Consider the following 23,469-nt stretch of genomic DNA (forward strand, 5'->3'; position numbering starts at 1 on the left):
TGGAAGGACTTTCTGTCGCATGACGCACATCACTTTTCCCGTACAATTGATCATTTCTGGAAACCATCGGGAGATGATCCAGTTCCGCGTCATCCAGTCCCCTAATGACCAACTCATTTTGGGATTACCCTGGCTCCAGAAACACAACCCCACGATCAACTGGAGTTCTAACCAAGTGCAAGCATGGGATCCTAAGTGCCATCTGTCCTGCTTGCGTTCCGCCCCACCACCAGCAGAGGGAGTGCCAGCCCTACCACAGACTCCCAAACCCTCCCTGGATAGGGTCCCCTCTCCTTACCATGACCTGGGCACAGTGTTCTCCAAGACACAAGCTCAGTCTTTGCCGCCTCATCGACCCTACGACTGCGCCATCGAGCTCCTTCCTGGTTTGTCACTTCCCTCAAGTCGCCTATACAACGTCTCCAGACCAGAAAGGGAGGCGATGGAGAAATACATCCGTGACTGCCTGGCTAACGGACTAATTCGCCCTTCTTCCTCTCCCGTCGGTGCGGGATTCTTCTTCGTTCAGAAGAAGGATGGCTCCCTACGCCTGTGCATCGACTACAGGGAGCTGAACAACATCACGGTGAGGAACAAGTATCCTCTGCCCCTGATGGACTCCGCGTTCCACCCACTTCACGAGGCCACCATCTTCACCAAGTTGGATCTCCGCAACGCTTACCACCTGGTCCGTATCCGTGAGGGCGATGAATGGAAGACCGCCTTCAACACCTCTCTTGGACACTTCGAATACCTGGTCATGCCATTCGGCCTCACCAATGCTCCTGCTGTGTTCCAGGCCTTGGTGAATGATGTTCTTCGGGACTTGTTGGGTCGCCATGTGTTCGTCTACCTGGATGACATCTTGATCTACTCCACCAATGCCAAGGATCATGAGCACCACGTCAGGCAAGTTCTACAGAGACTCCTTGAGAACAGATTATTCGTCAAGGCGGAGAAGTGCGTCTTCCACTCCGACACAGTTGAGTTCCTAGGGTTTATCCTAGAGAGGGGACGGATCAGGGCGGGTCCCAAGAAGATTCTGGCAGTTACCGACTGGCCCACACCCACCTCACGTAAGCAGCTCCAACGCTTCTTGGGATTCGCCAACTTCTACCGAAGGTTCATCAGATCCTATAGTCAAGTGGTTGCCCCCTTAACCAAGCTCACGTCCCCTGCGGTGCCATTCCGGTGGAGCCCCGAAGCTGAGACGGCCTTCACCAAGGTCAAGAGACTGTTCTCTTCCGCTCCCATCCTGGTACACCCCGACCCGACCCGCCAGTTTGTGGTCGAGACGGATGCTTCCGACACAGGGGTGGGAGCAGTGCTCTCTCAGGTGGCGGCCGCTGACAACCGACTACACCCCTGCGCCTTCTTCTCCAAGAAGCTGTCCCCTGCAGAGAGGAACTATGACGTTGGAAACCGAGAGCTGCTGGCAGTCAAACTGGCGCTGGAGGAGTGGAGACATTGGCTGGAGGGGGCCGAGAAGCCGTTCATCGTTTGGACTGACCACAAGAACCTGGCATACCTCCAGACAGAACTCTCGACAGGCTAGATGGGCGCTGTTCTTCGGGAGGTTCAACTTTTCTCTGACCTACCGCCCGGGTTCGAAGAACGTTAAGCCCGACGCCCTGTCCCGTCAATTCAACACCTGTTCTGAGCGTGAGGTTCCCGAGAACATCCTTCCTGCCTCCTGCACTATCGGATCTGTCACGTGGAAGATCGAGGCGGTGATCCAGAGGGCTCTACGGGAGGATCCCGATCCCAGGTCCAACCCCGGATTACGCCTATACGTTCCCTCAGCCGCTCGGACACAGGTGCTGCAATGGGCCCATTCATCCCTCCTTTCCTGCCATCCCGGCTTTACCCGCACCTTGGCGGTGCTGAAGCGGAGATTCTGGTGGAGCTCCATGATCCCTGACACCAGGCGCTTCATCAATGCATGTACCACCTGTGCCAGAAGCAAGGCCTCCCACCAAGCCCCGGCTGGTCTACTCCAACCTCTGCCTGTGCCCAGCCGACCCTGGAGCCACATCGGCGTGGACTTCGTTACCGGACTTCCCCCTTCCGAAGGTAACACCACCATCCTCACTGTGGTGGACCGATTCAGTAAGGCGGCCCACTTCATCCCCCTGCCAGGGTTACCCACTGCCCAAGAGACTGCGGATGTACTTATTAAGGAAGTGTTCCGCATCCATGGAATCCCCTCAGACATTGTATCCGACCGGGGCCCACAATTCATTTCTCAAGTATGGAAAGCTTTCTGCCTGGCCCTCGGTGCCACGGCCAGCCTCTCATCCGGCTACCACCCTCAATCCAATGGGCAAACCGAGAGGGCCAACCAGGATTTGGGAGCCGCGCTACGTTGTGTCTCTGCCCAGAATCCGGCTTCATGGAGCAAGATGCTCATCTGGGTGGAGTACTCACACAACACCTTACCCTGCGCCGCCACCGGGAAATCTCCATTTGAGATCTCTCTTGGCTACCAACCTCCATTGTTTCCCGACCAAGAAGCTGAGATCGCGGTTCCCTCCCTCGCCACCCACATGAAGCGATGTGCCAAGATTTGGAGGGACGCCAAGGCCGCGCTCTTACGCACGGCAGATCGTAATCGGCGTGTTGCTGATCGCCACCGCACTCCAGCTCCGGCCTACAAACCAGGTGACTCCGTCTGGCTGTCCACTAAGGACATTCCCCTCCAAGCCACTTCCCACAAACTGCAACCCCGCTTTATTGGTCCCTTTAAGATCCACAAAATCATCAATCCTTCCTCTGTTAAACTGTCACTCCCTGCTTCCCTTAAGATTCACCCCACATTCCATGTTTCATGTATTAAGCCCGTATCCTCTCACCCCATATGTCCCCCGGATCCCCCACCACCTCCCCCCCGCATTATTGACAACCACCCCGCATTCACGGTCAAGAAACTCTTGAACATTCGTAAGAGGGGCCGTGGGGTGCAATACTTGGTTGACTGGGAGGGCTATGGCCCTGAGGAGCGTTCCTGGGTCGCTCCCAGTCTCATTCTGGACAAATCGCTTATCAGAGACTTCCATCGTGACCACCCTGATAAATTCCAAGGACCGCCAGGAGTCGGTCGTTAAGGGGGGGGTCCTGTCACGTTTCAGGTCTGTCTCGCCATGTTTTATGTTTTTTCATGTTGTCTTAGTCACGTAGTGTTTTATCATGTATTATGTTGTCTAGGTTCGTCATGTTGTTTAGTTATGTTTCGTTACGATTTATTTTCTTGTCATGTTTAGTTATGTCTCGTTACGATTTATTTTCTTGTCATGTCTAGTTATGTTATCGTACGATTTTATTACCTGGTTATGTTGAGTGATTATCGTCTTAGTTTCGCTTTGTGTTATGTTTCGATGCATGTTTATTGTTACGTTAACTGGTCGTTGTTATGCATACACTTTTACATGTTTTTCCGCAAACCTTGCGTTCCGCCTTTTCTCTCTCTCTCTCTCTCTCTCGTTCTGTCCTTCACTCCCCTAATGTTCTATTTGTCTATTTACTAAAACTACTAACGCTAGATCAGGATTGGGTAGAAACTAACAAGACTAATCATGTGTTCATGTTACCTTACGTTTCTCGTGCATGTCATTTACTAATTTACTAATGCTAGGGCAGGATAGGTTTATTACTAACGATTACTAATCTCCTTGTTAAACTTGTCATCCATCGCACCTGTTTTCCATTTCCTTGCTACGCTCTAACTAATTGTCTACACCTGTCTACACCTGCATTTATAGCCCAGTCGCGCAACTGTTCACTGCGAAATTGTCTGCCTCTGTTTTTTCACGCAACTCTTGAGCATTATTTACTGTTTGATTACACGTTACGATCCACGCCTGTTTACTGACCATTGTTTATTGATTTCTGTTTTGTGACCATCGTTTGTTTTTTGACTACGTCCTCGCCTACCGTTTTTGTACTTTTGCTTCGCTGATTGTTTCATGGTTTCGACTCCCGCTTCGCCCACGACTACGCCTCTGCCTGCCGCCCGTCTGTTCATCTGCCCCGCTGACAGCTCTTCCGCTACCGGACCTCCCTGCACGTCTACCGACTACGAGTTTGCCTCTTCCCTCGGCACCGTGCTTTTTGTTTCTTTATTTTTTGTTTGGCTGGATCTACGTGTATGGACTTTGCTTGGGTTGACTACTCTCCTGGGATTCGTCCCAAATAAAGCCCTGAGGGGTCTTTATATTACTATTGTTTCTGAGTCGTGCATTTTGGGTCCAACCCCCACGCACCCGTCTCAGCATCACTGTATTTGCTTGTTGGTTATTTTGTTACTATTATTATTATCATCATTATTACCATTACTATTATTATTATTACTACTATGTGGTATTGCGGGTTTATGGGAACGATGTGCGGGCTGGATCGGTAAATGAGAGCCTCTGCGTATGTATGGTGTACGTGACTGTGTTTGTTGTACTGTACTATTGTATTGTATTGTATTGTATGTTCTGTGTTGGACCCCCTTGAAAACGAGATGGCTCATCTCTAGGGGTTATCCATTAATAAAAATTTGAACAAAAAGAGACCAAGATTTGGTTAAGAAATAAAAATGGCAACTTAGCATGTCAGTGTATCAGTCACTAACTGGCAGGGACCAATCAAAGGAAATGCTTTTCTCCCTGTGTGTGCCCTGCAGGTGGTTGGGGTGCGGGATGAGAGGATGGGGGAGGAGGTATGCGTCTGCATTAAGATGAAGGAGGGACAGGACTGCACTGCTGAGGAAATCAAAGCCTACTGCAAGGGCCAGGTCAGAGACACACCCACTACTTGTCCGCAGAGGAGTCTGAAGTCGGAGGACTTAGATTTAGGGTACTAAGGAGCAAGGCTAAAGGTCTGACTGAGGCCATGCGTAACATGAATGTATAATAACATTCTTGGTTGAGAAGTGTGGGCTTGCTCCTACAGGGGAGGAGCATAAGGCCTGGTTAAAGCAAAGAGATGAGGAAAACAATGTGGACGATTGGGAAATGAAAGAGTATGAGGAGTTTGGTGATGAATTACACTCGGCTATTAATTGGATGTCCTTTGTAGATTCCTTAAGGCGCCACAAGAAAGAGCACCTGAAGAATGTATTGAGCTGGTGGAAGGCACTTACTGCTGGCTTGTATGACGTCAAAGTTTGGAGAGAGTCCAGGAGAGACTATGACAGTGAGGCAGATAACAGTGATGAATAGAGCTAGTGTTTTCCCACTCGATATAATGGGGATATTTCTGGATGAATGTCTTACCAAAATAAGTACACTTCTATACAAGTTTCAGGATATATAAGGAGTGAGCTTTTAGACGTTAAAAAAGCCTCTTAGGATTTCGCTTAACAAGTTATCTATGGGCTGTTGAGGAGAGAGCAACGCAGGACAACTATAATCAAGCTGGAGTGGCGCGCTCCCTCTGCCTAGTGATGTGTATCTGCAATTCCCCAACGACTTCTGCATGAACTTGACCTGGAGTCTCGCACGGAGGAATCTACGCATTACCAGGAATGTCTGGATATGGAGAACGGAGTGACGTACGCGGTGCGGACTCAGCCCAAGAGTTGTGGCAACAGGACTGATAGCGAAGAGGTGTTCATGCGCTACCCTCATCGTACAGAAAAGCTGGTGAAAGAGTTTACGACATGCTTGGAGCCATGAACTGCACCTGGCGGCCAACAGATACCCACCAGAGACCTCCAGCTCTACTACTGACATAAGCATATGGAAATGAAGGCCTTGGGTAGCTGTGTCACTACAGAAGCAGCAGGTCCTCTGACTGGCAGGAGAAGTATAGTTTACCGGACACACCAGTGTACATCCCATACAACAGGCACTCGCGGTACGAAGTGCAGGTGAAGGCTGTCTCCAAGGACATCTGCGGCATTGGAGCCAGTGACTGGAGCAAAGTCACGTCTTTCGAAAGTCGGAGTCCTGATCCTGCCCCAGATTCCCAAACCAATGTAGCTGTTCAAAGAGCTCATCAACAGCAAGGAGGAGGGATCAAATCCCGCGGAAAGCGAGACGGCTATATTTGGGGCATGGGTGGTAATTATATTTTATATTACGTATAAGGTAGAAGGTAGCATTGTTAGGTGATTTAAAGTTATAAGTTTCCTTTCATTTTTATGTCTTTTATTTTTCAGTAAGATACTATATAAGGTAGGAAAAAAGTAGAAAAGTTTAGGGGTGTTTGTGCCCATAATATCTAGGAGTAGCTTTTATCTCCCTGAAGGGGGAGTTATAGGATAAGGTAAAGGCCAAAGAGGATGGATATTTGAAGGGTGTATCTTGATATTAACATCTGGTGGAAAGGTGAATTAGAAAAGGAAAGGGGTTATATGAACCTTATGTGAATCACGTAAAGGCACCGGAATACGGTTGAAAGAATATAAAGCAATGTATGTGATTAGCAAACTGAAAGATGATATTTAACCTGTGAGCTGTATAACTCTATTCTTTTGATTATAATAAAGTATATCTGACTATAATCATATCTGAGAGAGGGTGAATTAATAAAGAAAGGGTCTTTTAGAGGAATACAGTGAATACAGGAGATCAGATAACAGCGTTGCGTCACACCACTTCACTTCGAGACTGGGCAGTTCTCCAGGACGTTCGAAAGTACTTAAAGGAAAAGTGAGTTCGTCTCCGAGACACCTCCTCATGGGGTACTGCTCGTGGGAACGTGAGGTCTGAGCTCGGCACGGGGTCCCGGGCTCACGACAACATGTCTGTTATAACACACCTCTAACTGCTATTACACACCTGTACCTGTTCTGACACACTCTGATACACCTGTTAGAACATTTATTTCATTTAAGTTATTTAACTGACACTTTTATCCTAAGTGACTTATCCCCCCTGGAGCAATGCGGGGTTGGGGGCCTTGCTCAAGGGCCCTACAGCTGTGCGGATCTTATCGTGGCTACTACAGGGCTTGAACCACCGGGTCCCAGTCATGTACCTTAGCACTTGTACTAAGGCACCAGTACCTGTACAAAGATACCGAATGAGTCTGTGAGTACTGTGTGATGGAGTGCTTCTCTTCAGTGTAAGTTTTTGCCTTTTTGTCTCTTCCTGCAGATCGCCCATTTCAAAATCCCACGCTATGTGACATTTGTGCAGGACTACCCGCTCACTATCAATGGAAAGGTAAGGACTGACTCAGAGCATGAGCAGCCAACAAGTCTCCTGGACATTAGCATTATGTCCTCAACTGTGACACTCACATAATTTCTATTTTTCAATGGAAAAAACACATTCAATTACTATTAAAATTCATTTTGCTGAGTGCAGAACTTTCATTAAAAATATGGGCTTGGTCATTTGTTAAGATGTTGAGCGAATTCAGGCCAGTGTATGATTTATAGAAATGAGGCTGGAGGTGAGAGGAACAGCTCTGGGACTGGCGAGGTACTCTGCAAAACAATTCCTAGGCTGAGTGATCCTGGTTGATCCATGCTGTGGAAATATCGGCATTTTACTTTCAAGTACCATGCTTTCAGTTCAATGCAGATGCACACCACACAGCAACCGCATGACGCCCACCAACTGTTCTCTGTTCTCATCCTCAGGTCCAGAAGACCAAGCTGCGTGCAGAGATGGAGAAGAGCCTGGGAGTATGATGGGCCAGTTTGAGTGTGTGGCTGTGTCTCAATCAGAAGGCAGCTACAGGCAGCATTTAAAAGCAACATTTAAAAGCAACATTTTCACTATTTTTCACACTTCTCCTTTGTAGGCATTTTCCAAACCAAAAATGTATAAATAATTGTCCTTCTAAGGTGCCTTATTTTGCTTACATTTGAAGGCAACATTGATGTGAATGCTTAGATCAAGTTGGATGTCCCATAGGCCTTTGCCATAAGCTCAGGTTTCTTACTTCAGTTAAAATACTGGTGAAGCAGCTGCAGAGGAGCTTGTTTAGTGTTTAAGGGTGAGTATACAGTGAACTTGATAATTAATTCTACTTGTATTTCAAATAAATATATAGTGGGCTCCAGAATTATTGGCACCGTTAAATATGTGGAAATTATTTTTATATATTACCAAAATTAATAAAGTTGTTGACAAGTTTTATTTTCCAACATTAATAATGCTACAGGAGGCACCCACCCTCCATGTAAAAAAGAACATACAACAATGGGTCTATTCATGCAAGCTGAATAGATCCACAGCTGCGTGTCCAAATCTCTGCAAAAGCATTTCCAAAATCTGGGGATGCAGGGGCCATTCCCTGTTAAGTGTGTTTCCCCATGACCGCAGATCCACGGCCCAGTTCAGACTTCCTGTAACATGGGTCGTGTGACGGAGTGAGTGCTGCTCCAGTCTGTGAGCTAGACAGTGTAGCTGCGGCGAGCGCATGCCATTTGCAATTTCCATATGCTACCACTGTCATGTTGTCGCAGTGCACTAGCGCATGACATTCCCTCAATTATCTAGAGCTGAGTTCCTCTGAGTGGATCACGTCCCATTCATTCAGGGCTGAGGTGAAGGGATGTAATCCAACTCATTAGCAGGCCTAGTGGCAAAACTGCCTGTGAGGCTGACCCCATCAAGCCCCCATCAAATCTCCGCCTCAAAAGATCAGGCGTAAACCAAAGCGCAAAGATGACAGAGACACAGACAGGCTTCCAAGATGGACTGACATAATCACTGCGACAACAATCACACACTCCCAGAGAAGCAGACAGAGGACCAGAGGAGTTCACACCCCTAATCATGGAGCAGATTAGGGGTGTGAACGTTTAAACATTTATATACAGTGTTACAATGTTGACATTTAACGATGAAGATGTGCCAAATTAAAGTTTGAAAATGCAATTATAATTGTCAGTACAGTTAAAAATATATATATATTAAAAAAAGATACGACCCTTAGCGGTCATAAGCAGTTCATGTTACACGGTTCAGTTGTGGGGCATGCCCTAGCACCACTGCCCCCCCCCCCCCCACACACACACTTATTCCAGATGGGTTAACATCAAAGGCCAGATTTTGGGAAGAATGCAATCAGACTCCTGTTGCACACCGTGCACGTAATTTCTATGTAATTTCTGTCTGTACTCCTGTATGTAGCTTTTATTACCAGGTATGACTTCTAAGACTCCGTAATTTGTTTCCTTTCTAATGCTTTTATATTGTATTTGGAACAAGTGTGTAATTACGTATGTAACCTGCCTGGTAAAATAAATTGTTAAAACTTGATCTGTGTGGTTTCGCTTACTGACACTCAATGTTGTTCAGGGAATGCTTGGTTTACCCCCTCGAACTGGTCTAGGGAGGATGAATATTTACGCTTAATGTATCATGGCGTATAGCACCCGTAGACCTATGATGGTAAATCCCTCGCCTCCGCGTGGTAGTTCATTCATGTCGAGCACAGCCGTAGCTATGTTGGTCTGCTTAGGTCCCTAGGCTGTAAACAGATATACCCGAGAGTAGCTATTCCTGCGACCTCTGTAATGACTACAGATAGCTAGTCAGTTTGTGAGACGTGCACATAACGCGCAATGTGACATGCGGCGGTACCAGCAGAGGATTGTTCAGAGAGTTCTTCTCAGTACAGGATTCCTATAGCGATCAAGTCAAAATTATGAATAAGACATCCACCAAATGTGGACAACTAATCTCAATTATTATTCAAATGGAGTCAGATAAACGAAGGTGAATGTATTGGCCCTATTGTGGAGATTCTTGGTCAGCCTGGACCAGTAAAGAGCGGAAGGCAGAGTGGTACTACTGTCTTTGTATCGTGGTTTATTTATTGGCTGATCTAGACTCTCCGCATAGGGGCCACTAATTTTTAACCCTATTAGTATTCTTTCAGCAACACCAGAAGGACAAGCACGCTGATACCTTCAGCCCTCGCTAAATTCCATTGTTGGGTTCGCGTGGGGTTTTACAAGTGGATCTCGTCCCATTCACAATGCGTCCCTCCTCAGTAGCCCCCCTTGTTGACACACGGTCAGCGAGGTTTGATGATGAGACAGTGCTCATCAATACAGGACTATGGCACCCATTGCGTTGCCTCTGTGCAATTCTGCCACTTCAGTGGAATGCTCCCAGAACTGTTAAATTGAAATACTACTATATAGATCATGGGTTTTCCACATACAGTGTTTGGTGACTTTAGTTTTTTTGTGGGGAATAGTTTGGTGTCACTGGTGGTGTAGTATGCTGATTGCTGATCTTGAAATACCATTTACAAATAAATCAGTTAATGCAATCAGTGAGTCAGTATCCAACTGTGCTACAAAGGTTAACCAGGTTTGTAAGAAATACAGAGATAACATCAGCAGGACCATTGTTGTTACCACCGTCAGGTGACTCTTTAATTGATTAATCTTTTGTTTTCCGGTAAACTCTGGGTATATAGAGGGAAATGTGGAATGGTTTGAGGAGACTCGCTAATACAACCTCCTGTGCACCATTCGTATAGCATTTCATGTGCAGTTCCTGTTGTTGAAGTGTTAGAACAGAGGAGCAGTTAATCTAACCTTTGGAGTCAGAAAAATTTCTGCATTTAATTGTAGTGCCAGGTAAGACTACATTTGTTTACTTCACCTCTCAGTTATTGTCATCTTACTTTAACAAACAAAATGTAATTCCAACAGGTTCACCCAGAGGAACACATTTTTTCTCCTTGTTCTCTTTAGAAGCTTTTCCTTTCAAAGTTTCTACGTCCTGACTTGTTGTTTTTGATGTCATTTATGTCCACTGCAGATAAACTGAAAAGGTAGATTGCTCCAGAATAGGGTGCTTTATGTATGTGTGGAGGCGGCACGGATGGTGCAGTGGGTAGCACTGCCGCCTCACAGCAAGGAGGTCCTGGGTTCGAATCCCCGTCGGCCGGGGCCTCTCTGTGCGGAGTTTGCATGTTCTCCCCGTGTCTGCGTGGGTTTCCTCCGGGTACTCCGGTTTCCTCCCACAGTCCAAAGACATGCATGTTAGGCTGATTGGAGAGTCTAAATTGCCCATAGGTATGAGTGTGTGAGTGAATGGTGTGTGTGCCCTGTGATGGACTGGCGACCCATCCAGGGTGTATTCCTGCCTTTCGCCCAATGTATGCTGGGATAGGCTCCAGCCCCCCTGCGACCCTGTTCAGGATAAGCGGGTTCAGATAATGGATGGATGGATGGATGGATGTATGTGTGGACGCCAGAGATGGTACTCAAATCGCGCTTGAGTCGCATATAGGCTAGGCCAGGGGTTGGCAACCCTGGACTCCTGGAGAGCCGCAGGGTGTGCTGGCTTTTGTCGTTACTCAGCACTTAATTGATCGATTAAAGCAGTGGATTACACAGTTAACTCGCCTCACCTGGTTTCTTGGGTATGAATCAGTTGCTGGTATTAAGGCGAAAACAAAAACCAGCACACCCTGCGGCTCTCCAGGACCAGGGTTGCCGACCCCTGGGCTAGGCGGACTCCAGACTCGACTCGGACTCGTCCAAAAATGACTTGAGACTCAACTCGGACTCGTCAATGAGGACTCCTGAACAATAAGAGTGCCAAATGGCACCGTGAAAATAACGAATTGAATAATGTCACAGCCAATGATTATTTTTCAGTTTTTCATATAAAAGATATTTCTTAATTAAAACACACCGAACGCCGTTGCGCCACACCCTGTGCCTTTTAGTAGCAACCCCCTATGCTGTATTTCTTGCAGTGTAGCTGGCTAAGATTACAGTTCCGCATGTTCTGGCCTGGCCTTTGAGATTAAATAATTCAGCAAAATGTGGAGAATTAAAATAAAAGATGCGGGATCAACCACGTCAAATTTCAACAGGCATTTGAAAATGCATATGGAAAGAAAGGTAAGCAACGGAGCTTATCCCACCGCTGTTCACTGTCGCGTTAACATAACTTGCGTTTCAGACTCAGTATAGCTAATGTCCTTCTCATCATTTAATCAGCATAACAGAAGCGCATATTTTCTTATTTTGTTGACTGCCAAGCTGTAGCGATGTTGGCTTGCATATCAAATGGTTGATCATGAAAAGTTATGCAAGCTAGAGAACCAAGAGCGTAAGGTACAGTAACGATAAAACAAACTTCTTCAGGTTGGCTTGAAAAGCCCCTTACATTTTCATTGTCAACGTACTTCACACAAGCAGCTACGTTTTCAGTAAAACTGTTATGGGATTTTGATCTGGAGCCTAATCAATGGTTGCACTATTTTACTAACCTTTCAGTATGATATTTAAGATCGATATGCAAGTAGGACAGCGAGTGATTTTGAATGTCTTGTTTTGTGACGTTATGTACAAGTTGCGTGGACATTGTTTGGTGTTCCAGTGGCATACAAATATGAACTGTATTTTCGAGAGCGGTTGTTTGTAATTGACGTTGACATGAAAAGCTACCGGAGACACCGAGTTTGCCATGTACTGTAGTTGCATGCGGTTTTGAAATGATTCATAATTTCCCAAGATCCAAGATCGTAAGTCCCGACTTCTTACATATCCAGCCTCATTAGAGTTTTATGAATGATTAAAGTAAACGCGTAACAGTAACCTTTCATTAAAAAATTGAAAAGTACATTCATGAACCAATACTGCAATGTGATTCAAATTTCAACACTTTGTAACCTTGTTTACAAATAAAGTTATAATTAGTCTCAGATGCGTATGAAGCCTAGTCCTTGTCTAAATTTAATTGGAGATTATCCCTATAAAGCTGCATTGAGTCCAGGATTAACCAGGCCCTATTTTGTCATTGACCATCACCTTATATTACAGCCCATGGTAATGCTTACATTATGAGTCGAATGAGTCACACAAAGTTATTATGAAATAGAATGATTTTATATTATTTATTGATGTATTACTTACTGACCACACCAGACCTGAAGTTTTGGCAAGCCTTTCTCCAGCTATCTTGAGAAAGGCTTTGCCAAAACGTTGGGTCAGGCATGGTAGTTCATTGATATATGAATAAATGGTATTAAATAACCACTATCTTTTTGTGTGGCCCTGATAATACTGCTTCTTCAGTTGTCACACACTTGATGTCAGATACAGAATATATCTTCTATATTTCTGGTTCCTATATCTTCAATTAGGCTGGGAATTGTGATGAATTTCTATAGCCATACTGTTGTTTAGGCTGCACCATTCTGGAGACTTGAGACTTGACTTGGACTCTAGCTCAGAGACCTGGACTTCTCTTGGCTTTGCATTTGATGACTTGTGAACATCTCTGGTAGATGCACAAATGGTGTTACACAAATATTTACGAAGCTGCCTTTCTCTGTGTAGCTGGACCTAATTCTTAGTTTGTTTAGAGTGGGGTTTATTCTAGAAGATACCAGTAGGGATCAGGGGATCTGGGGAATGTGACTGCACACAGTTGTGGCTTCATCACATAAAACTGTGCCCCTGTACTTGTGTCCCCAGCCCTGCGTAGGATGTCCCAGAGCCCCGAGCTGATGGACAAATCCATGAAGTGCCCCCTGTGCATGGAGCTACTGGGGATGGACGATGTCAACTTCTTCCCCTGCACCTGCGGCTATCAGATCTGCTGCTTCTGCTGGCACCGCATCCGCACCGACGAGAACGGGCTCTGCCCCGCCTGCGAAACGGTACCGTACCAACCCCTCGCTCCCCTGTACCTCTTGCTGAAAGGTACTACACCACCCTCTCCCTGACCCTCTTACCGAAAGCTTTCAACAAAGACTGTAGTCTATGTCAGGGAACAATAGAACGTTCATGAACATGTAGCAATTTAACCACAGCTGAAAGTTCTGCAGGTAGGTGAGGTGCGTCTCCCTGAGCTCAGGGCCCTAACCACCCCCTGTCCCCCTCAGACTTACCCAGAAGACCCGGCAGCGTACAAGCCAGTGTCCCCAGAGGAGCTGCAGTGGATAAAGTATGAGAAGAAGCAGAAACAGATGGAGCGCAAGCAGCAGATGAAGGAGTACAGGAAGCACCTGGGCAGCGTGCGTGTGGTGCAGAGGAACCTGGTATTCGTAGTGGGGCTGTCCCACAGACTGGCCGATCCAGCGGTGAGCCCCCTCTAACCTAACCCTGACCCCATCTATAACCCAAAACCCTAATCTCTCTACCCCATAACATTATAACCCTAACCCCCCTGGCTGTCCCAGAGACTGGCTGATCCAGATGTGAGAGACCCCAAACTGAACATTGACCCCTAAACCCTAAGCCTGAAGCCAACCCAAATCCTACCCCCCTCTAGCGCCTAACCCTAACCCCCTTCCCCCAAGGCTGTCCCAGAGGCTGGCCGCAAGGTGAGCCCCCAAACTAGCACGTCTAATCGGGCATTAATCCAGCAGTGTTCTCCAGGCTCCGCAACCATACTTCCCTCTCAGATTTCAGCGAGAGGAAATGACACGCGTCATGCTGCTCCACACTGAGTAACTGTCAAAAGGAAGGATTCAGTTTCCTTGTGCAATGTCCTTTTAAATCTCTCTGTCATATTTTTGGGGTTGAATACTGCTGTCACCTGACCTCCACCCTTTCCACTCCTGTACAGGTGCTGAAGAGGCCAGAATATTTTGGGAAGTTTGGGAAAATCCAGAAAGTGGTCGTCCAAAAGGGCACATCCCAGGCTGGTCCACAGGTAAGGGGTGGGACTTCCTCATTGGGATGATTGACAGCTGTTCTGGCAGGGCTAATGATGAAGGCGTGTTTTTATTTTTAAGCTACATATGGCCAGATTAGTGGCATATGCAAAGCTATGCTAGCAGATGCATGAGACGCTAACATGTTTTCTGTTGGTTTCTGTTTCATCCTTAGGGTTCCGGTGCCTGTGCCTACGTCACATACATTCGTTCTGAAGACGCACTCCAGGCGATACAGTGCCTGAACAATGTCGTAGTGGACGGGAGGTCACTTAAGGTAGGTCTCAAAGGGAGGTCTGGTCACAGATTCTTTTAACCAATCAGGTAATCAGCTCATGCTCTGCCTATGTGTGTCTCTACTTCCTGACTGCAGGACCTAAGAGCTTTATTCGGTTGTTTGGTTGTACACTCAAGGTGTAGGGGCAGAGAACAGTATGGTTTCCTGATGCTCCGTAATTCTTACTCTCCTGTCTCAGACCTCCTTAGGAATGACAAAGTACTGCAGCTACTTCCTGGAAAGCATGCAGTGCCCCAAGCCAGACTGCATGTACCAGCACAAGCTGGTCAACGAGGCGGCCAGCTTCACTAAGGAGGCGATGCAGGTATCAGTCCTCCTCCTCCTGGCGTTCAGCACGATGTGGCTTTAGGTCCAAACCTGACCCAGGGCCCACACTGACCTCAGCCTGGAGCTTTTACACCGACAGGCAGAAATATTTATACAGAACCAATAGAAACAATATGATATTCTCCTCTATTTTCTTGGATTACTTGCTTTTGACGAAATAAATTGAAACATTTGAAAGTAAGCTAGAATCACACGCTGTATAATTGCATCATTTTGTGATGGATGTAAAATGGATGATTAAGGATAAAATAATGTGTGTGTGTTGGTGTGTGTGTGTCTGCCTGTGTGTGTGTGTGTCTGTGTGTGTGTATGTGTGTGCTTGCCTGTGTGTGTGTGTGTGTTTGTGTGTTTGTCTGTGTGTGCCTGCCTGTGTGTGTGTGTTAATATGTGTGTGTTCTGCAGTCGTTAAAGCACCAGGAGTATGAGCAGAAACTGCAGGAGCCGTTCAACATGAACCACAGCTTATTACAGTCATCTGCCGCGGGGGAGACCAAGAGCAAATCAGGCTCTTCACAAAGGTGCTGCTCCGCCCCCATACCTGTACACACCTGTTTGACCACGCCCATACCTGTCTGACCACACCCATACCTGCATCTGCCCCACTCCCCTTACCTGCGCACACCTGTTTGACCACGCCCATACATGTCTGACCACACCCATACCTTCCTCTGCCCCACCCCCTTACCTGTACACACCTGTCTGACCACATCCATACTTGCCTCTGCTCCACCCCTTACCTGCACACAGGCAGCACTGTGAGCTATGCTGTACAGGGGGTAAAGCTTTGTTGAGTTGATAGGTGAAGATTGTTGTGTGAGAGCAGGTGTGTGATGCTCTGCTCAACCTGTGGTTTGAACGGTATTCTCCCGCCACAGTTCCACCAACAACGGCAAGGAGGCGCTCAAGGGCTCGGGGAAAACGTCCAATGGGCTCGGTCCGGAGCTCCGAAGCACTCCTCCGCCGGTTGGGCTCCCCGACCCGGACCACATGACCCCCAACGGGCTGAACGAGCTTGGGCCCGGGGGCCCCCCCTCCCCCGTTCCCTCCATCTGCTATCCCGCCAGGTACCCCCCCACTTCCTGTCCCTCTATCCCTGCTTACTGTCTCTACAGCCCCCACTTCCTGTCCCTGCAGGAAGTCAGGCCGAGGTCTCACCCAGGGGCTGCTCATTGTAGCTTTGTCTCTGCGTGGCTGTAGGGCAGGGATCATCAACTCTGGCCCTCAAATCCAAATCCAGCCCTGGTTTTCTTTTCTCTCTGTGTTTTCCTGTGTGTGTGTATCCTGTGTGAAGAGCTTAGATTATGTGTGTCATGCCGGATTCTTCAGCCACTGAGCGTTACCATTTGTACTCCCAGATTTCCCTGTGTGACTATGTCCCTGTGTGATTGTGTGATTGTGTCTCTGTATGATTGTGTCTCTGTGTGACTGTGTCCCTGTGTGACTGTCTCCCTGTGCCCCTGTGTCCCTATGTGATTGTGCCCCTGTGTCCCTGTGTGACTGTTCGTGTGTGACTATGTCCATGTGTGACTGTGCCCGTGTGTGACTACCCTTGTGTGATTATGTGCCTCTATCCCTGTGTGACTGTCGGTTGCTCTAAATGGCAGGCCGCAGTGACAGACACAGGTGCACACACACACGCACGCTGGCACACACACAGGTGCACACACGCAGGCGCACACACACACACACACACACACACACACACACATAGGCATACACTGGCACACATGCGCAGGCACACATGCTGCCACATACACACACACACACACACACACACACACACACACTCCGCTGTTCTGACTCTGTTTGCTCCTCCGCAGCCCCAGGGACTCGATCAGCGTAGGAAACGGTGACAATTTACAACAGGTGAGAGTACTTCTCTTTTTTTCCTCCAATCTTTACATTTGTCTTAGATGTTCACAAACATATTTTAAATTGGGTGAATAACTATTTACTGCAGTTGTCTGGAATGTATACACAATCCCATATTAATTCAATTTGCAGAGTGGGGAAAGTGTTGGTAATAGACTTGGTTTTCATGGCACCTGCATCCCAAAATACCTCACAGGAAACAACAGAAATGAAATGGGATATCATAAAACAAGATAAAAGCTAAAACAAAAATGAAAGCAACCCAGATTAGCTAAACGCCAAGTCAAAGAGATGTTTTAGATTTGTGTCTGTAGATGAGCTGCAGGGTTAATTATACTTTTGTAGGGGTGTAAACATTTAAACATTTAAATGGTTAACCGAGACTGAGTTGTAAACGTTTCCAAAAAATTGCTGACGATCATTTTTTTTTAAGATGGCTGGAGACGGGTCTAGGAGCAGACGTGGTGCAGGGGCCAGAGACGGTTCTAGGAGCAGACGTGGTGCAGGGGCCAGAGACGGTTCTAGGAGCAGACGTGGTGCAGGGGCCAGAGACGGTTCTAGGAGCAGACGTGGTGCAGGGGCCAGAGACGGGTCTAGGAGCAGACGTGGTGCAGGGGCCAGAGACGGTTCTAGGAGCAGACGTGGTGCAGGGGCCGGAACCCTGCGTACGATGTCCCGGAGCCCCGAGCTGATGGACAAATCCATGAAGTGCCCCCTGTGCATGGAGCTACTGGGGATGGACGATGTCAACTTCTTCCCCTGCACCTGCGGCTATCAGATCTGCTGCTTCTGCTGGCACCGCATCCGCACCGACGAGAACGGGCTCTGCCCCGCCTGCGAAACGGTACCGTACCAACCCCTCGCTCCCCTGTACCTCTTGCTGAAAGGTACCACACCACCCTCTCCCTGACCCTCTTACCGAAAGCTTTCAACAAAGACTGTAGTCTATGTCAGGGAACAATAGAACGTTCATGAACATGTAGCGACTTCACCGCAGCTGAAAGTTCTGCAGGTAGGTGAGGTGCGTCTCCCTGAGCTCAAGGCCCTAACCACCCCCTGTCCCCCTCAGACTTACCCAGAAGACCCGGCAGCGTACAAGCCAGTGTCCCCAGAGGAGCTGCAGTGGATAAAGTATGAGAAGAAGCAGAAACAGATGGAGCGCAAGCAGCAGATGAAGGAGTACAGGAAGCACCTGGGCAGCGTGCGTGTGGTGCAGAGGAACCTGGTATTCGTAGTGGGGCTGTCCCACAGACTGGCCGATCCAGCGGTGAGCCCCCTCTAACCTAACCCTGACCCCATCTATAACCCAAAACCCTAATCTCTCTACCCCATAACATTATAACCCTAACCCCCCTGGCTGTCCCAGAGACTGGTTGATCCAGATGTGAGAGACCCCAAACTGAACATTGACCCCTAAACCCTAACCCTGAACCCAACCCAAATCCTACCCTCTAGTGCCTAACCCTATCCCCCTTCCCCCAAGGCTGTCCCAGAGGCTGGCCGCAAGGTGAGCCCCCAAACTAGCACGTCTAATCGGGCATTAATCCAGCAGTGTTCTCCAGGCTCCGCAGCCATACTTCCCTCTCAGATTTCAGCGAGAGGAAATGACACGCGTCATGCTGCTCCACACTGAGTAACTGTCAAAAGGAAGGATTCAGTTTCCTTGTGCAATGTCCTTTTAAATCTCTCTATCATATTTTTGGGGTTGAATACTGCTGTCACCTGACCTCCACCCTTTCCACTCCTGTACAGGTGCTGAAGAGGCCAGAATATTTCGGGAAGTTTGGGAAAATCCAGAAAGTGGTCGTCCAAAAGGGCACATCCCAGGCTGGTCCACAGGTAAGGGGTGGGACTTCCTCATTGGGATGATTGACAGCTGTTCTGGCAGGGCTAATGATGAAGGCGTGTTTTTATTTTTAAGCTGCATATGGCCAGATTAGTGGCATACGCAAAGCTATGCTAGCAGATGCATGAGACGCTAACATGTTTTCTGTTGGTGTTCACTCAATGAATTTGATGATGGTATTTTCAATGTGTCATATTATAAGCAAATAACCAGCAGAAAATAAGAAGAAAAAGTCCTGTTTGTTTGTTGACGTTAAGATGTGTTTTATCCTTAGGGTTCCGGTGCCTGTGCCTACGTCACATACATTCGTTCTGAAGACGCACTCCAGGCGATACAGTGCCTGAACAATGTTGTAGTGGACGGGAGGTCACTTAAGGTAGGTCTCAAAGGGAGGTCTGGTCACAGATTCTTTTAACCAAACAGGTAATCAGCTCATGCTCTGCCTGTGTGTGTCTCTACTTCCTGACTGCAGGACCCAAGAGCTTTATTTGGTTGTTTGGTTGTACACTGAAGGTGTAGGGGCAGAGAACAGTATGGTTTCCTGATGCTCCCTAATTCTTACTCTCCTGTCTCAGACCTCTTTAGGAATGACAAAGTACTGCAGCTACTTCCTGGAAAGCATGCAGTGCCCCAAGCCAGACTGCATGTACCAGCACAAGCTGGTCAACGAGGCTGCCAGCTTCACTAAGGAGGCGATGCAGGTATCAGTCCTCCTCCTCCTGGCGTTCAGCACGATGTGGCTTCAGGTCCAAACCAGACCCAGGGCCCACACTGACCTCACGCCCAATACAGCCTGGAGCTTTTACACCGATAGGCAGAAAAATTTATACAGAACCATAAGAAACAATATGATATTCTCCTCTCTTTTCTTGGATTACTTGCTTTTTATTAAATAAATTGAAACATTTGAAAGTAAGTTAGAATCACACACTGTATAATTGCATAATTTTGTGAAGGATCTAAAATGGAAGATTAAGAATGAAAAAACTGTGTGTGTGTGCCTGCCTGTGTGTATTTTTGTATTTGTGTGTGCCTGCCTGTGTGTGTGTGTGTGCCTGTGTGTGTGTGTGTGTGTGTGTGTGTGTGTGTGTGCCTGCCTGTGTGTATGTGTTAACATTTGTGTGTTCTGCAGGTGTTAAAGCTCCAGGAGTACGAGCAGAAGCTGCTGCAGGAACCGTTCAACATGAACCCCAGCTTATTACAGTTGTCTGCCATGGGGGAGACCAAGAGCAAATCAGGCTCTTCACAAAGGTGCTGCTCATACCTGTCTGACCACACCCATACCTGCATCTGCCCCGCTCCCCTTACCTGCGCACACCTGTTTGACCACACCCATAGCTGTCTGTCCACACCCATACCTGCCTCTGCTCCACCCCTTAACTGCACACACCTGTCTGAACACATCCATCCCTACCTCTGCTCCACCCCTTACCAGCACGCACAGAGCACTGTGAGCTCTGTCGGGTTCTTCAGCCACCCTGACTGTCCCTCTGTGACTGTCCCTCTGTGACTGTCCCTGTGTGATTGTCCCTCTGTGACTGTCCCTGTGTGATTGTCCCTCTGTGACTGTCCCTGTGTGACTGTGTGTTGCTGTAAATGGCCAGCCGCAGTGACAGATCCACACACTGACACACACACACCCACGTACATGCTGGCAGACACACAGGTGCACACAGGCACACACACAGGCAAACATGCTGCCACACACACACACACAGACACACACTCGGCTGTTCTGACTCTGTTTGCTCCTCCTCAGCCCCAGGGACTCGATCAGCGTAGGAAACGGTGACAATTTACAACAGGTGAGAGTACTCAAATCTTTACATTTGTATTTGATTTGCAGAGTGGGGAAAGTGTTGGTAATAGACTTGGTGAATAGGTTTTCATTGCACCTGCATCCCAAAATACCTCACATGAAACAACAGAAATGAAATGGGATATCGTAAAACAAGATAAAAGCTAAAACAAAAATGAAAGCAACACCAATTCAAAGAGATCTTTTACAGTCAGGTCCAGAAATATTGGGACATCGACACAATTCTCCTCTTTTTGGCTCTCTACATCACCACAATGGATTTGAAATGAAACGAACAAGATGTGCTTTAACTGCAGACTTTCAGCTTTAATTTGAGAGTATTTACATCCAAATCAGGTGAACGGTGTTGGAATTACAACAGTTTCGATATGTGCCTCCCACTTTTTAAGGGACCAAAAGTAATGGGACAATCGGCTGCTCAGCTGTTCCATGGCTAGGTGTGTGTTATTCCCTCATTATCTCATTTACAAGGAGCATTTCATTTCAAGTGTGCTATTTGCATTTGGAATCTGTTGCTGTCAACTCTCAATATGAGATCCAAAGAGCTGTCACTATCAGTGAAGCAAGCCATCATTAGGCTGAAAAATCAAAACAAACCTATCAGAGAGATAGCAAAAACATTAGGTGTGGCCAAATCAACTGTTTGGAACATTCTTAAAAAGAAAGAACGCACCGGTGAGCTCAGCAACACCAAAAGACCCGGAAGACCACGGAAAACAACTGTGGTGGATGACAGAAGAATTCTTTCCCTGGCCAAACAACATCTAAAAAAGCCTTTACAGTTCTGGAACAACATCCTATGGACAGATGAGACAAAGATCAACTTGTACCCGAATGATGGGAAGAGAAGAGTATGGAGAAGGAAAGGAACTGCTCATGATCCAAAACATACCACCTCATCAGTGAAGCATGGTGGCGGTAGTGTCATGACGTGGGCATGTATGGCTGCCAATGGAACTGGTTCCCTTGTATTTATTGATGATGTGACTGCTGACAAAAGCAGCAGGATGAATTCTGAAGTGTTTCGGGCAATATTATCTGCTCATATTCAGCCAAATGCTTCAGAACTCATTGGACAGCGCTTCACAGTGCAGATGGACAATGACCCAAAGCATACTGCGAAAGCAACCAAAGAGTTTTTTAAGGCAAAGAAGTGGAATGTTATGCAATGGCCAAGTCAAGCACCTAACCTGAATCCGATTGAACATGCATTTCACTTGCTGAAGACAAAACTGAAGGGAAAATGCCACAAGAACAAGCAGGAACTGAAGACAGTTGCAGTAGAGGCCTGGCAGAGAATCACCAGGGATGAAACCCAGCGTCTGGTGATGTCTATTCGTTCCAGACTTCAGGCTGTAATTGACTGCAAAGGATTTGCAACCAAGTATTAAAAAGTGAAAGTTTGATTTATGATTGTTAATTTGTCCCATTACTTTTGGTCCCTTAAAAAGTGGGAGGCACATATACAAACTGTTGTAATTCCTACACCGTTCACCTGATTTGGATGTAAATACCCTCAAATTAAAGCTTGTTAGTTTCAAACTAACATCTTGTTAGTTTCATTTCAAATCCATTGTGGTGGTGTATAGAGCCAAAAAGATGAGAATTGTGTCGATGTCCCAATATTTATGGACCTGACTGTAGCTTTGTGTCTGTAGATGAGCAGTAGAGTTTATTAAAGCTGTGTGTCTGTAGATCAGCAGTACGGTTAATTAGACCTGTGTAGGGGTTTGAATGCTTAAACATTTAAACAGTTGACTGGAACTGAGTTGTGAACATTGACAAAAAATTTCTAACCAATAACCGATAATTTTTTCTGAAGCTGGCCGGAGACGGGTCTATAAGCAGACACGGCTCAGGAGCTGGAGACGGGTCTATAAGCAGACACGGCTCAGGAGCTGGAGACGGGTCTATGAGCAGACGTGGGGCGGGACCTGGAGTCGGGTCTATGAGCAGACGTGGGGCAGGAGCCAAAAGATGAATGGACAACTCATTAACAGACGAGCAGCGGGTGAGAGCCATGACAGAATGAGGGCAAGGAAATACATATAAGGAGAGAGAGGTGGAGACACTAAATAGAGGACATGTGAAATGAAAGATGAAAAGAAACAGAACTACGGAATGCAGTGGGATACAAAAGACAATACGGGGAGAAGAGCAGACACAGAGAAAAGGGATGAAAACAATGGGCAAAGGGCATGGACTTGACATGAGAGGATAATGATGGGAATTTAGTCCATCTCATAAAGTTCTTGGGAAAGGATGATCCTCTTGGCTATTCCGTAATCATGACTATGTCCAATCAACAGTGCCAAAATTGAGACTTTCTGTCAATACTCTTGACTTTTATATTGCCCTACAATCCTCAGCCCCCTAAAATGTGTTCAGTCTTCATCAGTAATTGATGGCAGGAAAAGAGCAAGAGTCCATCTATTTTACAGATGTGGACTAACACCTGGTGCTACAGAAAGTCTACTTGCTTGGGGTATCTGGGACAACTGGAGCAAATAGCAAGAGTAGCAGTTATTTTGTAGATCATGATGTTTCTCAATCAACTTGAGAGCAACAATATTGAGGCTATACCATAAGATGCCAACCGCTTATCAGAAGTAAGAATTGAGAGGCGAGATTACAATTTGCCAAGAAGTACAGAGATGAGCCAGAAGTTGTATGGACTGATGAGACCAAGATTAACCTCTACCAAAGTGATGGAAAGGCCAACGT

At 47.0% G+C, this 23,469-nt stretch overlaps 3 protein-coding genes across 3 annotated transcripts in view; all 3 read left to right on the plus strand.

Moving 5' to 3' along the window:
• LOC133114796 (medium-chain acyl-CoA ligase ACSF2, mitochondrial-like) overlaps positions 1 to 9,103 on the plus strand; it is a 28,309-nt gene extending 19,206 nt beyond the window's left edge. Inside the window, exons 14-16 of the mRNA XM_061224447.1 lie at positions 4,667 to 4,777; positions 7,086 to 7,154; positions 7,577 to 9,103. Coding sequence (XP_061080431.1) covers positions 4,667 to 4,777; positions 7,086 to 7,154; positions 7,577 to 7,627 — 231 coding nt within the window. The 3' untranslated portion in view covers positions 7,628 to 9,103. The remainder of the gene's footprint in view (positions 1 to 4,666; positions 4,778 to 7,085; positions 7,155 to 7,576) is intronic.
• A 4,307-nt stretch (positions 9,104 to 13,410) lies between these two features.
• Positions 13,411 to 16,822, plus strand: LOC133114091 (CCR4-NOT transcription complex subunit 4-like). Its single transcript, XM_061223283.1, has 8 exons — positions 13,411 to 13,584; positions 13,810 to 14,007; positions 14,496 to 14,582; positions 14,759 to 14,860; positions 15,060 to 15,185; positions 15,611 to 15,726; positions 16,084 to 16,272; positions 16,813 to 16,822. Exons 1-8 carry the CDS (start codon positions 13,411 to 13,413, stop codon positions 16,820 to 16,822), a joined length of 1,002 nt encoding a protein of 333 aa, XP_061079267.1.
• A 928-nt stretch (positions 16,823 to 17,750) lies between these two features.
• Positions 17,751 to 20,436, plus strand: LOC133114092 (CCR4-NOT transcription complex subunit 4-like). Its single transcript, XM_061223284.1, has 6 exons — positions 17,751 to 17,924; positions 18,150 to 18,347; positions 18,833 to 18,919; positions 19,201 to 19,302; positions 19,502 to 19,627; positions 20,059 to 20,436. Exons 1-6 carry the CDS (start codon positions 17,751 to 17,753, stop codon positions 20,434 to 20,436), a joined length of 1,065 nt encoding a protein of 354 aa, XP_061079268.1.
• Positions 20,437 to 23,469: the final 3,033 nt, after the last annotated feature.

The sequence above is a fragment of the Conger conger genome, chromosome 16, assembly GCF_963514075.1.
Source record: "Conger conger chromosome 16, fConCon1.1, whole genome shotgun sequence".
Taxonomy (NCBI): domain Eukaryota; kingdom Metazoa; phylum Chordata; class Actinopteri; order Anguilliformes; family Congridae; genus Conger; species Conger conger.

Bases quoted from the DNA above. Each gene is read 5' to 3' on its own strand.
- LOC133114092 (XM_061223284.1), top strand. From the start codon at position 17,751: ATGTCCCGGAGCCCCGAGCTGATGGACAAATCCATGAAGTGCCCCCTG. The intron at 18,348-18,832 runs GTGAGCCCCCTC...ACTCCTGTACAG, and splicing joins ACAGACTGGCCGATCCAGCG to GTGCTGAAGAGGCCAGAATA. The intron at 19,303-19,501 runs GTAGGTCTCAAA...CTCCTGTCTCAG, and splicing joins TGGACGGGAGGTCACTTAAG to ACCTCTTTAGGAATGACAAA.
- LOC133114091 (XM_061223283.1), top strand. From the start codon at position 13,411: ATGTCCCAGAGCCCCGAGCTGATGGACAAATCCATGAAGTGCCCCCTG. The intron at 14,861-15,059 runs GTAGGTCTCAAA...CTCCTGTCTCAG, and splicing joins TGGACGGGAGGTCACTTAAG to ACCTCCTTAGGAATGACAAA. The intron at 15,727-16,083 runs GTGCTGCTCCGC...CTCCCGCCACAG, and splicing joins AAATCAGGCTCTTCACAAAG to TTCCACCAACAACGGCAAGG.